Here is a 17,576-nt window from a genome sequence, read left to right on the forward strand (position 1 = left end):
GCTGTCTTATCTAGCGCATATTGCTATTGCATATTGCTATAAATTTTTTAAGGTGCACAGGCCTACTTTCAATTGCATCTCTGTTTTAAAAAGAATAACCTGTTTTATTGTCATAGCCTATAGTCAATGTGCATCCAGTAGCCTATGTATGTTTTATCTGCAACATATCTGTTATTTGGAAAGCACCACTTGGACTTTTCACCCCATCCGTCAAATGACGTTTGCATCACGTGCATCAGTGACAGCATAATAATAGGCATACTACATATCACTATTTATGCGATATAAATATATATATTGTAAGATACAAGTTGTATAGTGTAAAAAATGGTAGTGTGCTAGTTGCGAGTGAGTTGCTGGATAGAGTCCGTTTTAGTGAACCGCTATAACCGATTCATTGAAAAGATCCGACTCAAACGAATGATTCGTTCAGTGCGGACACTTGGAGGCGCCCACTAGCGTTTCTGTGACAATTGATGGAGCGATTTAGGGAAGATGGACTTTGATAAACCACTGCCACACAATTAGTCTGATGAATTCTTCTGTTTTCTAAGCTCCTTGTATGCCTGATCCCCATCTACCGTTGCAGACTCCTTGCAATCCAAAAGGTCTGTTCCATTTAAGAAAAGGGAGCCGGCACTTTTTTTTGCAACATGCAATGGCTGTGCACATGACCAGCTCCGTCTTTTGAATTGATGCTCTAATTGATTAAACCTTTAAATCCACCTCAGCTTTCTTTTATTAGGGACAATGGCAGCGGTAACGAGTCCGGAAACGACACCTCAGCCCCGGGTCTATTTTCAAACACCTCCCGGTACCGAAGAAGAAGTGCCACAGAAGCAAGGACGAGTGACCGTAAAATATGACAGAAAAGAATTGAGGAGGCGGCTGAATTTGGAGGAGTGGATAGTTAGCCAGTTAATGAATCTGTACGACTGCGAGGTAGGACAAAAAACACTGTCATTGCTTTGACCGCGTGCAATCCTTTGTTGCAAGGAATGACAGCTCTTTCTTTACAGTCCTCGTGAACCGGTATCCCCCTCGCTCCATTTGTCATGTCCATTTTGCGCGATAGTTGCCTTGCTTTAATAAATCGATAGCTTATTAAGAGCAGCATGGCATCTTTCAATTCTTTGTCTTTATTTTGAATCGATTGTTGATTTTATGGTTATGCATTAACACATGGAAGGGCGTGGCATTATAGAACTACAGACAAAGCCATAAAACAAAGGTGAGCCTCTTGGACAGGTGCTGCGAGGAAAAATAAAAAATTGGAGCACCTAATGATTCCTTTATGCATAATTTCATCTATTCATATTTCATCGAAAATTGGGCTTGCCTTATTTGTTAATGTGACGGATCTATATGAGGATGGAGCTCCTGATGCATTAACAAAGACATGGATTCCAATCCCAATATATTTATGTCTACAGATGCACAAAACCAGATATCGCTGATTAGGATTTTTATGTCTATCGCACATATATACAGTAGGTGACACTGGTCAGGATGGGTTTTCTGTCTTTCTTTCGGCCCCCTGGGATGTTTGGGATCACCCTTCTAGCCATTGTGATGATGTCATCTGTTCAGACATGCAAAGCATGCTTCACTTTGAGCTTGACTTAACCTCCAGGGCTAATATAACTGACCTAGATTATGTGGTGTAAAACTAGGCAGCTCTTGAAATGAGATTGTTCTGTATGTGCTTTTCAGCCCAGCGGTAGGCCTCATCCTAAGCTAAAATCTGGCTTTGGGAATTCACATTTCGCTTTGTCTCATTGACACTATACAGAATAGCCTGAATCCTTTGTATTTGTTTGAAAGCCTGCTTTTCTGGTGATAAGTGTCCACTGACTAATGGTTTCTGATATCAGAATACTACAAGTTACAATAATATTCATATAATAAGGAAGAAGATAATAGAAGCACACATATTTAGACTTGGGAAATGTCATCTGAATCCCACAGGTTATTCATATATTAATGTGGTCTGACAGGAGAACTCGTCCATTATATTGCTAGTCTCAGTGATGTTTGGTCCAATTAGGTTTAGAATGCCCTGAGCAAAAACTGAGAAAAAAAAAAAGAAAAAAAGAGAAATGTTTGTACCTAAGAGGATAATGATGCACAGTGACATATTACGTAATACAATTTTTTTTATTGTGGTCTTTTTTAGTAGCACGGACAAAGGTAGGCTCAAATGTATTTTTGTTTAATGGTTAGATCTGTGGCTTTCAAATCATCTCCACACACCACTGAGACAATGTTGTGCCAATAATGGCTGTGTTTTACAGTCAGGTGTACATTGGCCATTTTTTCACTGAGCTCACATTATTTAAATGCAAGTGTGTGATCTGGCTGGGTGATCTTGGCTACTTAGTAAATAAATAAATCAACATACATAAGTATTTACACTATTGTTCAAAAGTTTGGGGTCAGAAAGATTTTGTAATGTTTGTTTAAAGGCTGCATTTATTTAAACAAATTAAAATCAGTAATATTGTGAAATTAATTTTCAAATGTATTTTATTCCTGTGATGATAAAGCTGAATTTTCAGCATCATTACTCCAGTCTTCAGTGTCACATGATCCTTCAGAAATCATTCTGATATGCTGATTTGCTGCTCATGAAACATTTCTTATTATTATCAGTGTTGAAAATGGTTGTGCTGCTTAATATTTTTGTGGAAACATATTTTTTTCATGATTCTTTGATGAATATAAAGAAAGAAAAAAACAAAAATATTTTGTAACATTATAAATGTCTTTACTCTCAATAAAATGTGTCCTTGCTGAATAAAGGCATTAATTTCTTTCACCAACAACCAATAAAAAATAAAATAAAATAAAAACATACTGACCCCAAACATTTGAATGGTAGTGTATATTTAATTAGAATGTAGGAAATCGGTTGTCTGGGACATCAGTCAGTTATACGGTTTGCAGTCTTTATACAAAAGTATGTAAAATAATATTTTTTTCTACTAGCCTTGATTTGGTCTGGCATTGTTTTACTCAATATTTCCACTGTCCACAACACATACAGGTGCTGGTCATAAAATTAGAATATCATCAAAAAGTTGATTTATTTCAAGAATTCAAGAAACAGGTGAAACTAATATATTACATAGACTCATTACATGCAAAGTGAGATATTTCAAGCCTTTATTTGTTATAATTTTGATGATTATGGCTTACAGCTTATGAAACCCACGAAATTAAAATCCTAGAAAATTAGAATATTACATGAAATCACACAGTAATACCATGGTCATTGAACCAGGTTTTGGTTCTTTTGGCAGTGTGGGCAGGTGCAAATCCTGCTGGAAAATGAAGGAAGCATGAAGTGCTCTGAAAATGTCCTGGTAGACGGCTGCGTTGACTCTGGATTTAATAAAGCACAGTGGACCAAAGTCCTCTTTTCTGATGAGAGCAAATTTTGCATCTCATTTGGAAACCAAGGTCCCAGAGTCTGGAGGAAGAATGGAGAGGCACACAATCCAAGATGCTTGAAGTCCAGTGTGAAGTTTCCACAGTCTGTGTTGGTTTGGGGAGCCATGTCATCGGCTGGTGTTGGTCCACTGTGCTGTCCACTCAACGCAGCCGTCTACCAGGACATTTCCAGAGCACTTCATGCTTCCTTCAGCAGACAAGCTTTATGGAGATGCTGACTTCATTTTCCAGCAGGATTTGCACCTGCCCACACTGCCAAAAGAACCAAAACCTGGTTCAATGACCATGGCGTTACTGTGTAATCACTGTGTGATTTCATGTAATATTCTAATTTTCTGGGATTTTGATTTTGTGGGTTTCATAAGCTGTAAGCCATAATCATCAAAATTATAACAAATAAAGGCTTGAAATATCACTTTGCATGTAATGAGTCTATATAATATATTAGTTTCACCTGTTAAGTTGAATTCTTGAAATAAATCAACTTTTTGATGATATTCTAATTTTATGACCAGCACCTGTTCAATTACATATAATTAGATCTAATATTTTTATTTGTACTATATATATTTTTTTGTAATAAAAGCTGAAAATTGTATAGCTATATTATAACTCCATGACAGCTATAAATTTATAAACCCACTGCGAATGATGGAAGAGGCACCAATATGCACTCTTTAGTAGGAGAAGGTAAGAAGGTGTCAGTAGGCCTGTGTAATCCACATTAATGTGTCCTGATTTGGCCACAGAATACCATGATTGACCAGTCAGAATGAAGTATTCTAAAGAGCCAATGGCTCCAGAAGTGCTGCACTAGTCTGTAAATATTAAATGAATGTGGTGCACTGACCTCCAGCTGATCACTGTGATTAAGTAATAGATGCAGGAGAAAGTGTTTTAATTCACGAGTAGCACCACTGGGAAGCTTTTGTCAGTTGTAGCGTGCTAGAGCGACTCTTCAAAATGGGTCAGTGTGAAGGGTTTTATAACAGACCTGATTCTTAATGACTGCAACAGCACATACACTTGAAGAAAAACCTGCGACAATTCCTTCCACAGCAACTTTCCTCCCCCGTCTTCCTCAGCACACATAAACTAGCACAAAAGCACTACAGGAAACAGCAAAATGAGAGTGAATCTCTGATGGAAAGCTCCTTTCTGTGACTGCAAACTAGCTGCAATAAGACATACAAATCCAGAGTTGTACACAGCAGAGGTTGAAGCTCTGGTTGTGCTTTCATTCACTTATTGTATCTCAATCTAATAAGACATCAGACTGCATGGTGTGGATATGGTGGTGTTGTCTTTGTAAGCCAACAGGAAGCGAATGGAGATTGTTTTTGTCACAAGCATATGCACACACAATAAATCGCACATGGACATGAGGATCAACCCATCCTGTTGTGCAGAGAGGATGTCATGCACAAAGGCCAGAGATGGCTTAATTTCTGTTCTCAGATGAAAAATGCTTGTCACTGGGGCAGTTTCCTTAAAGGGATAACTTTGTATCTTATCTACCACTAAAAGACACATAGTAGTACCTTAGAGATAGTCCACCAAAAAAAAAATAGTTCCAAACCTGGACTTTCTTTCTTCTGTAGAACATAGAATATATTTTGAAGAATGTTGGTTACTAGTTTCAGTTCCCACTGACTTCCACTTCCGTTCTCTTTATTATTAACCCTCATCCTCTCCTCACATTCTGTAACAAATCCTTCCCTTGTGGGTCAATGTAAAAAAGAAAAAGAAAATTGAGTTTCGGGTCAGAATTGACCTGAGGTAAGGATGAGTTAATGTGGTGCAGTTTTATCATCCGTCACTGTGCTGTTAAAAAGTCATAATTGCGTGATATAAAGCCAGAATTGAGTTTATATCTTGCAATTCTGACTTCTTTTCTCGCAAGTCAGAAAAAGCCAGAATAGCAAGATGTAAACTCACATAATTTTTTTTTTTTTTTGCTATAAAAAGTAGCAATTATCTTTAAAACAAGCTTCCATAAGTTCATGATCTGACCGCCTTTCTGTGGCTTGTGAATTATTCACATTCACTCTTTTTTTTTTAACAGGAGCCCCCATTAACATCTCTCATCAGTGGTTCTGTATTTTGCAGGAAGATGAGGTGCCTGAGCTGGAAATAGATGTAGATGAGCTTCTGGATCTGTCCAGCGATGTCGAGAGAGCCATTCGAGTGAAGGTATAATCAGATTTACTAGATTCAGTTCGCTTCAGATATCTTCCCCTAAGAACATTACACAAGACTTTCACCCCTCTCTGCTGAACTGCGCTCCAGTAAGCGGCATCTGCAGGTGGTTTGACAGTAATCCTTCCAGTCGCAAGCTCTTCATGAAGAATGACTTTTCAGCAGGAGATTTATTTCATCATTTTGTGTCAGCTTTCATTGGTACACAGTTGGAAAAACAGCAGATTAGTCTGAAAGTCATTAAGTCTCCATTTCCATTTTTCAGATGCTGCTGGTCGACTGTTATAAGCCTAATGATGTAAGTGCCATTTTGAATATTAATAGCATTAGCAATTAACTTCATTACAGGAAGTCTTGTTATTCTCCGAGCCATTGAGTCTCTGGAGAGAAATGTGCTTTTTCTCACCACCTGCAGGACTTTGTGGCGGCGCTGCTGGAGAAGGTCAGAGGGATGCAGAAACTGAGCACCCCACAGAAGAAAGGGGAGCTGACACCATGAGGTCGTGTCAGCTCCTCCCCACCACCACAAAAACAACCTGTCACTCCAAACCCAGAGGAGAGATGCAGGCATGCAGACCCAACCACTAAACCACAGCGTCTGTCAAACGGAGATCAATGATACGAGCCCAGCCAAGCCAACCTCAGCTACAGGTTGACCAACTGTTTTTACTTCGTCTTAGTACTGTTTCAGCATATCTTACATGTAGAGAGTGTGGTAGTGTCCCTTTAGCTTAAAACCCGTGGTGATTTAGGGAAAGGAATCGAATGGTTGATGTTACGGTTACACTGTTCACTAATACACTTTTTTTTTTCAGACTCGTGACTTGGCTTGATGTGTCTGTCTGTAATCATATAGGAAGTTAGAACAAAGCTGATTTCTTTTTACCCCCTTTTTTGACGGTCTCTCGCATCTGCTGTCTTTCGTAAGGGGCGAAACGATTTTTTGCAGGCCAGAAAATATTAGTTTTAGATATAGGGTTTCAGATTTTAGGGTGTGTTGATGTAAGTTGGGAAGAGGGAGGGGGATGAGAATTGTGAACTTGTGTTTTTTGTAAGCCATTTTTAATCTACCATTTCTAGGAGAAAAAAAAATACACACACACACACACACACACACAACAGGTCTGTGCTTAGTACTACTGTTTTTAAAAAATCATTTGACTGAGGAAAATTAAACTAGTTTGAAGTTCTTTAAGGATGAAGAGTAGCAATACTGATTGAGTGAATTTGCCAATTTGTTACATCTGATATTTTTACTAACTTTACAAAAAAGAAGAGTATGCCAAATTGTGATGAAGGCTATGAATGAAGATGCTTTGTTGGTGTAGGCCCAAGGTCAATACTAAATCAAGCTCAAAGCCCGCATATCTTTTGTAAATAAAACGTTTATTCAATTTCAAGTGAACACTTTAAGAAACTGTTTAGAACTTGTTGGAATGGCAAAAACTGTACTGTGTGCACTCTCACAACCAAATACATGTAGTAAGGCTCTCAAATAAAGAATGGTGCTACATACATGTCGACGTCATTCTTTTTCTAGAAAGGTAAACATCAAAAAAAACATACTGAAAGTGTGATTACCGAGCTTATTCTGTTTTTGTAACCTCTTGAATAACTGAAAAAGGTCTTTAACTTTTAACACCTGAAATTGCTATGTAGGTACATCCAATACAGCAGTGTTTGGGCCCACATATCTGTCACTATAAGTCAGATCTTCTCTCAATGCTCAACAGTTCTACTTCAAAGATGAGTGTGGCTCCACCTAGAGGAAAAACAGCAGAGTGAGACATTTCAAATGTGAGACAGAATGTGGTGCATACAGTGGTCCACCATTGTCCAACACAATTTTCAAAGATAATATTTGAAAATATTCTCTGCTATAATTGTGACAGCAGCTTTTTTAAATAAAGTGGGAAATAAACAGAAGTAAGAGTTCATGTTTATGTCATTTCTTTTGGCATTTTAATTAAGTTAGTTTTTTATTTGACAAATAATATTAAATGTATTAATAATAATGTGATGCCCTTCAGCCACATTTAAAAGTATATAAATGTCACTGTGTAAACAAAAAAGTGGCATCAGTGAGGATATTTGCTAGATATTTTCTCAGAACTAACTTCACGTTTCCTTTTTTATCTAACTGGTGTATTGCATATACTTTTTTATCGCGAAAGACCTGCTATAGATCCCTAACAAGTAAAGCTTTAGTCTTTCATTTATTGTAGAAAAATATATAAAGTGCTTGATATCAGACTCAAATTTGGATTGGACTGTGCATCATCTTACCTGGAATTTTAGGCGGTGCTCCTCTATCGCCATAACCTGTAGTTTATAAAACAGACATATATGCTTAAAATATGGACTGATTTTTTTTTTTTTAAACACATGAGACATATTACTTTTCCATAACATACTCACCAAGCTCAGAGGGAATAACCAGCTTCCTCTTCTCACCCTCACACATCCTAAGAGGAAAGAAAAGGAATGCCACATGCTAAATGGGCTTTTTATAAAACGAGACAGCAAAGATATGACAGGTAATCACATGGAGAAAGGGAATAGGACGTCAAACTGGATCTCATTTGCAGAGCACTAGGCCACAGCACATGCTAATATATTTAACACAGTTGCACACTGCCTCTTAAATCTTATCTGCTAATTCCTCTTTATTAGACTAACTCTTAAGTTCATGTCTTTAAATCCTAATACTGACTGAGAAATGATCTCAGAAGATCTGGAAATGCAGAAGAACTGCTGCTCACCCCAACAAACCCTGATCCCAGCCCTTGATGACCTGTCCCGTGCCAAGAGTGAAGGTGAAGGGCTGATTCCTCGGTATACTGCTGTCAAATTCTGTCCCATCCTCCAGTTTCCCCTGCACATAAAAAAAGACAGTTAAAATAAGACATTTTTGGGGATGAATAACATTTGGGTCAGAGAAGTATGACACTTACAGTGTAGTGCATGTTCAACACGTCTCCCTTTCGGGACTTGATAGGACAGTTGTCCACTCTTTTCTTGATTCCGATCTGCAGCTTTTTCTTTTCAGCCCCGTGCACAAGTGCCATGGGGATGGACATTAGAGTGACGGCTAATAACAAATTCATCTTCATGTCTGTGGAAAAAAAGACGACAGAACTCACACATGACAGAAATTAATCTTTGACCGCTACAATATAACGTTACCGTAAAAGTGTTAATCTGTGTTCATGCGCACTTGCGCAGGCTCGTTATCGTTTAATTGATTCAGTAAATAGTTGCGTCAGAATCAGTAGGCCTCTAGTCTAATAGGCTTAAAGTAATCTATAAGGTGCATTTTAACTAGCAAAATCTGATCATACCAGTTTTTGTAGCGTGCTGGGTTTATTTTAGAGGAAGTTAATTGGATGACGGCTACAGTTTTCTGAGGAACCATGTTTACTAGGATTTTTCGCATACTGTATCGTGTTTTATAGATTTAGTCGCCTGTAAAGAGAGACGCCAGGAATAATTTTCGTTTTGCAGTCCTCTGAATGCTTAACTGATTAATTAAAATATACATTACCTGTACAATACACTTGTCCGTCCCGAATCTCAGAATGAGTCTATCACTAGGAAGTGACGTCAGCGAACGTGGCTTCCTTTAAGCTTTACAAATTTCAGTACGTCAGATTATTTTAGAGGTTTAAGAAATAAAAAAAAGAAAACTATATGTATTTTTAATGCATTGGATATTTACCTTAATACTATGCCGCCAAACAAGACGTGGCAATATTATAGGTAGCTTCAAGGAAATACTTGGCTGGTTAAACGGGACTTTTATTCTGTTTCCCACTCAAATGAAGGAGATTGCACACACGGAGGCGCTATTTCCTCATGAATTACTTTCTTATTTGTTGCCATACAAGAGCTTAAACCCTTGTGATAAACTTTAAATACACGTTAACACTGTTATTTTCTAAGAAGAAAAGCGTTTTAATGAAGATGAGGAGTGAAATTAGTTAGGAAATCTTTTTTGTGTACTGCAAAGTATAACGTTAGGTCTTAAGGGGTTCAAATTAACACCCGCCAACCCGCCAAATGCGGGTAAAAATAACTTTTTTGGGTAACGCTGTCAAATCACTAGCCAATTTGGCGTGTTAGTTTACTCACTTTGCTGGGGAAATTCGTGTAAGCGAGTCATCGTGATCTATTCTACAGATCTGGCTTACTTGAATTTACACGTCACTAGCAACAAATAACGGCGCGCTTGTTCACTGCTATTTAAACAATAAGCTAGTGAACATTAAAAAGTATTTGGTTAACAGAAATGACATTGCTATTTTCCAACATCCTTGTTCTTTGTACTGTATTGATCTGTCCACCTAAAACACAGTTTTGGTAAAATAAAATAAATATATAAAAAGATGAGAATGAGGAAGGGAGGAAATTGCTGGATGACAGGATTTTGTTTGAATAAGAAATTAATGTATGAAATCCAAATTGTAATATAATATGTGACCGTAGTGAATAGTTAATTTCTTTCTCTCTTTTTTTTGGTTAGTAGAAGTTCTGAATGGGCGGTAACTAAAAAATTTAGAAGCCAAATTGGCCGGTGGGTGAAAAAGTTAATTTCAAACCCTGGTCTTATGTAAGCAAAGGAGATGTAGCTATTGTATAATGTAGGCCTACTGCAAAAGTTATAAGTTATAAATATCTTTATACCATGCCTGACAAAAGTGCTGAAAATATTTTGTATTCAATAGCAACAAGCTCTAAATAATTTGCCCTCAATGAAAATTAGATCTTTTTAGATTATTTTTGACCTAACTCGTTTATCACATTGATTTGAATAAGATAATCTTGTACCATATTGATATAAAATACAATGAAAATATATTCCATACTTTACCAACAACATGAAGTTAATTAAATACTACATTACATCAATGTTTCCCAGACTGCAGGGGGTTCGTGAGTTTAATGAAAAGCTATTAAGGATTAAATAATTAAAACAATTAAGATAAAAAATTTTTTTTTTTAAATAAATCAAAACATTTCCTAAAAAAAGATTGTTTACCTGCATGTCATGTGATTTCCTAAAAAAGATTAATGTTTACCTGCATGTCATGTGACCATTATCCGATATCAGAGAACCATGAATTTAATTTAATTATTATTGACTTAATTTGATTATTGACCTAACTTATTAATTAAACATTTAGGGGGTATTTATTTCAAGTAGCCTAAATATATTAAGTCAAAGAGATTCAGCTGACACAAAAGTTGGGGAATCCCTGCATTGCATGTAATTATGAAATTATGTGAATTTGTAAATTTTTAATGTGTTTGAAAGACAAAAGCCTTCCAGAGACAGAAATACATGGTTGAATGACTCACTGAATGATTATTCAAACAATAATGAATGTGTTCGTCAGGAGCTGATTAGATATGCACTGTTGCGATGTTGAGAAATCACTTCTTAAAGTGAGATGATTTCTGTAAATCCAGTGGTCAAATGCTGTGTGTGTGTCTCAGTGTTCAGTGATAGTCACATGACTGATAGTGGCTGGTCTGTGTGTGTTTTCCCACAAACCTGGAAGAACTTCGGAACGTATATAAGCAGTAGTCTTTTAAGAAAATGTAAAATATAACAAAGAAGTAGAAACCAATGAATTATGAATAATTTACTACCATCATGGAAATAACATGTAATCCTGTAATCATTAGAAAAGTGTATCGTCTGATTTTACATGTACAGTGATCAGTTACAACCAGCACTGCAAATATAATTGGGTCACACCACATATGCAAAACATTTTTTCGTTCTTATATATTTTGTATGTTGTTCAATAAACATATTTCACTACAGGCTTTACAGGGTTAAAACTACAAGTGACAGAAATCTTCTCAGGGAGTGTGGCACATATGCAATCTCCACCCTGAACAAAAGCATCATCATAATCACTTCATTCATCTCTGTCTGAAGGTTTCTCATTTCAATCCCATGAGTCACATGTGACTGTACTGTATGTGACCGCAATAAAAAAGATTTCCGTTGCTGTGGGTGACCAAAGGTGGGCAGACAGCCTTCTTCATTCTATCATTTGACTCTCTCTCTCCTGTGGCTTGTTTCAGTGAGATGGACTGAATGCAAATGAGTCAGCTGCTCTCCCCAAAATTATCTTCTCCTTTTCCCTCTCAACTGTCTCTTACTGCCCCGATAAATCACAACAGACTCAATCTATGGCCGCCGGGCGTGTTGCATTTGACCTTAAATGAATAACTTATTACAGGCTTCAGCAGATGTGCAGTAATCATGCTGTGCCTACCAAATGTCGCCATCACAGATTGTTGGTTAAAATTAATTGAAGACTTTACATTCCCTCGACAATGTGTTCATATATGTTGTTTACTAGAAAAGTTTTCGTGTTATGTTCTCCTCATCGAACGCAACAGCGACTTCCCGCTTTTTCCAGTGGCCTTGGTTTTTTATTTTTCACCATAGCGATTTAAAAAATAAATTTGAACCATAAACGCATTGTGCGATGACTCACAACATGCAAACTTTGATTTGAAATTTAAATAGTCCTGTAAAATTAAAAAGAAACCCACAACCATAAAAAAAAAAAAAAAAAAACTTTTATTAGGGATTATTGCAATGAGTTTATTTGAAAATATTCAGTTATATACAAATATACAAGTATTTGAGAGTGTAGGAAGACTGGATTGTGGGAAGCATATTCACTGTATTTATAAGGAAAATTATAGAGCTTATAGGGCATATGTCAAGTGAATATTTAATTCCATATTTTTGGAGCTTGTGGTGAGTCAGTTTTGAAAGCTTTATACATTATTGTTTCTTTATGAAGAATGTGAAAGGGATTTTTACTTCCTTAACCTTACTGTTGCACTCTATTGCATTAGGCATTTATGTGTTTCTCTGCTTCTTGTATTAGGCTTCAGTACCTGGAAAACCCATGACCATCATCACAACAATGCTGTTTTCCTAAACACGGTGAAAGCACGAGCTAGCAGAAAATGACCCTTTCAGCACAAACACATCTTTGCGAATGACTAATCAAGTTCTGGAGTCGTGAGTGATGCATTTTAATGAAAGCAACCACATTAAATCCCATCTGGCAACTGAATGTGCTCTGTCTCTCTATATGGTGAAATAATGTAACAGTCCAGAACAAGAGTTCTTTTTTTACTGGAGGGTATGAAGTGAAGTGTATTGAAGTGTTTTAGTAATTTGTTTTGTTCAATTTCCAAACTAATCAGAACTTGTAAAATGCCTTCAGCAAATGTAACTATGCACAGACTGTGTAAATATAATGCATACACAATTGAAAATATGAGAAGAGGTTTGAGCAGACGTTCTTAGAGTCAGACTTGCAGTGCTATAGTGAGAAGGTAAATACAAGCAGAAATTGAGGAAGGTCAATGGTAGTTATTGTGAGTAATGGAGCTGTACAAGTCATTGATTAGACACAGGTGACGCAGGGTCTGTAATATGGTTCACATTCCTGTCGCAGTGAACCAACATGGCCCAAAGCAGACCGTGACTAATCAGGTAAGAGTACCTCATGATAAAAGTGTAAAATCACATTGGCGGAGAGATTGAATTTACTGGGCTGGTGCAGGAAGCACACTGCCTTCTGTGCCCTTCGTGATAATAAATGTGCTAATGATGTCCTCTTCAAAATCTTGAGAAATAATGCAGTCCACGGAGACACTGATCTGCTTCAGTGGCTCTGAAATACTCTTTTATGGCCAAAAGTATCTGTGGCTGCACCAGGCCTCGGCTTTTAAGCAATCCAGTGGCAATCACAAGGGATACACTTTAATAATTTTATTTTAAGTCACAATGAATCGTATTTGAATCGTTCACAATAAGATCTAAAACAACTAAATATGGGTGATTTAAGGGTGAATAGGGTCATGGGCGAATTTTCATTTCATGCTGGGTTTAATAATAATTAAATAATATTAATTAATTTAATAATAAAGATAAATTAAGATAAAACAATAACACGTTCATATTGTAACACTTTATATTTAACTTAAATAAATGTATATTATGTGCAAACAAATTACGAGGTGGTTGTTTTGCAACAAGGTGGAGACAGTTCTGTTCACAACAGTAGACATGCTGATGAAAAATTGACAGGTACAAGAAAATTTGCGAAAAAAGTAAACACACACACACACACACACACAAGTGCGAGACAGAGAGATATCAGGGAAAATGAAGAGACTGAAAAGGAAAATTGAAGTGAAGGTGCAGTTAAAGAGAGAACTATTAATTATTTTGCATGGCCCCAGCCTAAGGATTTAAACCTTATTTATGTGATGGCCATACAAAAAATAGGGTTGTCTGTGGTTTCAGAATTTGTTGTGGGTGTATGGGATGGCCTGGATGAGTGTGAGATTTCCCGGCCTGAAATTTTGTCCCAGTCCGGCCCTGTACTACATGGTGGTTTTTCCAGCCTGGATACATCCATTAGCTAACAAAATTTGAAATGCAAGTTATTTTTTATTATTGTATTAATATGATGTGAGGTCCAGTTACCAACCAGACACTAAAACAGGCTACTTTTTACTTAAGTACATGTCAGAGCCCATACTTCTTTAACTTGAGTAAAAAAAAGTGTAGTCCGTAATTCAACTTTTACCAGAGTCTTTTTTAAACATGAGTATCTGTACTTCTAGGATGTGTGTCTAGGATGTGTGAAGGATGTGTGTACTTTTGCCATCTCTGATCCTAATGCTAGGAAAGTGGTTATATATTTTCATCAATGTGAATGTCTCAGTAGAGCATTATTTGTTTGTTCACTGTGGATTCTTTGGTAAATCAGTAGCAATTTCGGCGCAAGCTTTGCAAACAGACTTTTACCATATGGACTCGACAGTATTGCCACAACATTAAAGTAACTGGTCACAGATAAGGCATTAGAATTAACACAGTGATTTATGATATTAAATGATTCATGTACAGTCAGAGGTTCTTTGTCTATGTGTCAGTAAATCAACCCGTGACTAAACGGTCAACTTCACATTGTTTCTCTTAGTAGGATGAAAGTAAAATGTTATTTAAACTGTTGTTAAATTATATATAGAAAGCAATCAAGGAACCCCCTTTACAAAACTCTTGTTTTAATCAACAAATCTCTTATTTACATTGTGTTTGCACCATGGTTTGCACTGTTAATTATGATGAAAGCTTTTGTTAGTGTGCAGAAATCGAGTTACAATGACGAGAACACTTCATTCATGCGCTCAACATGTCTGTGATTGGCTACATGCTCATCACTGCAACCTTTCATGCCACGATCTAAATATAATGCCATAGATCTAAATATAATCAACACTTTTCACGATTAGTTAATCTTGAGAGCTGTAATAGTAAAAAATGTAATGTAAAGGTTTTGAGAAAGTTCCACATGTAATACTTATTTCATATGCAAAGATGTCAGCCAATCACAGCAATGGGCGTTTACACTGAAGTCTCACAGCAGACACGCCCCTTTAAACAAAGCGTTCAAATCAGAGGGCTAAAATCAGTGTATGTGCAAATTATGACAATTTTTTATTTGTAAAAATCATACTAACATTATAAGTGCACCCCAGGAAACATTATAAAACAATAAAACAATGCAGATCATGGCCACTTTAAAATAAGCTAAAACAACTGAAAATCTAGATATTTGTTTGTATTTGGTTATTTTTATAACAAAAATAGGTTTATATCTTTATGTATTTTTTCAGCTATACCAAGCTCTAAAATATTTTATTGGGGAGAATTTGTGAGTGGGGGAGCCATCACATATGTTGTGAACATCGGGGAGGCCTTGAAGTCAAAAAGGTTGAAATCCACTGCTCAAGAACCACCTTTCTGCCCATATAATGCAAACCCTAACCCTTTTAGTGACAGATCTGCATGTGGTGTATCCAGACTCATGTGACATAAATGTGACAAAAGGTTCCTGAAATAAACTGTGAATCTGATGCACAAGGACCTGCAGAGCAATCAAAGACCTTTTACCGAATCTCTGCCGATAACTCCCACTTGTCAGCTACGTATCTGGGATGAGGCAGCATTAACTCATAAGGTATGACCTTTTCCAATCAGACTATCATTATATTCTCATCACAGTGAGAGCTTCTCTTTCATAAGACAGTATAAACAAGGATTGCAAATTGGACTGTATACACTCAACTAGGCAAATTAAGCAAATGGCTGCATATTCAAACCATACAAATGAAGCCAATTAGGCATTTGCATTCCACTGAGTCGAGGCAGCTTCTCTCTGCCCCTTGCCTTAACTCGTCAGGGTAGCAACGTGCCCACAGACTAATCCAATGAGAGGGTTTCTGTCTTTCCACCAGCCCTGCAGCCCTCCGATCATGTAAATCAAGCACGTAATGATGACAAGGCTCAAGTCCAAACGAATACGAGAAGTGGATGTGGTTTACAGATTCAGGCATGGGAGAGCAGGACCAAGAGTCGAGCCCTGGTCTCAAACAGCTTGTTCAACTCCCAGCGGTACAAGAGCTGCCTGCCCACCAGCACAGGGATGGATGAGTGGACTCGACTGCCAGCTGCCCCCGAGGATGAGAGGAAACAAACTGAATCTCACTCCAACCAAACGCAGACTTCCATAATCACCTTCCTCTCAGCACAAGGGACAGACAGAAAGACCGAAGCTAGTCCTAAGAGCTGCGAGGCAGTGTCAGATCTTCAGGCGGACAGATGGAAGCAGGGGATTCATTTCCAGGTGAACAGCCGTTATCTCGCTGATGGATTTTGAAGAACTCCCAGAAAACCTATAAGATCATGATGAAACAAGGAGGCTGTGCCCGAATACCCAGACCTACTTTCATAGTATAGGCCTGCACTGAAATGGGAAAACTATCTACTGATGAGCTGTCTGTAGGCATTTCTAAGTTTGTCCTCTCCACGTTTTGGGAAATAAAAATAATTATATTTCAAGAGCTTCATTTTGCCTGGCCAACGGGACTAGCACCCACTTACCAGCTTTTCTGCAAATCAGTTATGACTACTGGGTGAACGCTACGCCATCTCATTAATATACATAAGCCATGCTGACAACTTAGCAGCTTTTCGGCAAATCAGTTACAACTACAGGGGGACTGCCATGCCACCTATTTAATATTCATTAGCCACTCTTGACAACTGTAAGCACTGCATTAAAACAAATATACAAAAAACCTACTCAAAACGTAAGATACAACCATAATTCCTTTGAAATTGTACTGTACATTAATCAAGGCTTCAAATCTGGGTAAATATAAAAAAATTTCCTCATGTTCACCCTTGTCTTCGACCCAGGTTTGTGACTTACCAACAACCACAAAAACAATTTACTAAGCTGTTTAATAACTTAAACAGGTAACACTTTGTTTGATGGTTCACAGACATTCTGTAAGCCCGTCTAAATCGGTCCAATGGCGGTTTCCGATTAAACGGGTGAAGGCCTCTGCGCGTTACTGTCTTTCCGTGTGGCAAAGTAATTTAATTCCATTTAAGCTTTTATCTGACTCCATTTTATCATGACCTCGAATTTAGGTTAGAATGCCAAGTGTTTAATGGTCATTTATATAAGTTTAGCAGCACATTTGATTATTCTTTTCAGCTCTTTACTTATATTTTACCTGTTCATATTAGGAAGCTATGCCGCTTTGAGGTCCTCACGTCTTCTGTTTAACGCAGGTCTCACGATCACAAGCTTGTCAGTTTGGTCACTAAACAGAGGTAATTGGCTATATACCTGAGATGGTCTTTGGTATAACCCACATGGAATTGCATACAGTTGAATTTAACGTAACGTTAACGTAACATAGAAGTCAATCAACTTTACTTCTCTCATAATAGCTTTAGGATTGGCCATGCCGTGGTTTCCCACATACACTTATCTAAAGGAACAGTAAATTAAAACAGA

The 17,576-nt window shown here is 37.3% G+C and overlaps 2 protein-coding genes across 2 annotated transcripts; one reads left to right on the forward strand and one right to left on the reverse strand.

Annotated features, from left to right (window-relative positions):
* The first annotated feature begins 441 nt into the window (after positions 1–441).
* On the forward strand, positions 442–7,167 carry ppp1r14ba (protein phosphatase 1, regulatory (inhibitor) subunit 14Ba). Its single transcript, XM_084137164.1, has 5 exons — positions 442–608; positions 746–942; positions 5,563–5,646; positions 5,918–5,950; positions 6,068–7,167. Exons 1-5 carry the CDS (start codon positions 563–565, stop codon positions 6,149–6,151), a joined length of 444 nt encoding a protein of 147 aa, XP_083993290.1. The 5' UTR covers positions 442–562; the 3' UTR covers positions 6,152–7,167.
* Positions 7,020–9,452, reverse strand: fkbp2 (FKBP prolyl isomerase 2). Its single transcript, XM_084137165.1, has 7 exons — positions 9,371–9,452; positions 9,197–9,279; positions 8,607–8,767; positions 8,415–8,527; positions 8,071–8,117; positions 7,939–7,974; positions 7,020–7,414 (listed from the first exon to the last, which is right to left on the reverse strand). The coding sequence occupies exons 3-7, from the start codon at positions 8,763–8,765 to the stop codon at positions 7,353–7,355; spliced, it is 417 nt and encodes a 138-aa protein (XP_083993291.1). The 5' UTR covers positions 8,766–8,767; positions 9,197–9,279; positions 9,371–9,452; the 3' UTR covers positions 7,020–7,352.
* Between the last annotated feature and the right edge of the window lie 8,124 nt (positions 9,453–17,576).

This window comes from Abramis brama, assembly GCF_963993115.1.
Source record: "Abramis brama genome assembly, chromosome: 15".
NCBI classification, from domain to species: Eukaryota; Metazoa; Chordata; class Actinopteri; order Cypriniformes; family Leuciscidae; genus Abramis; species Abramis brama.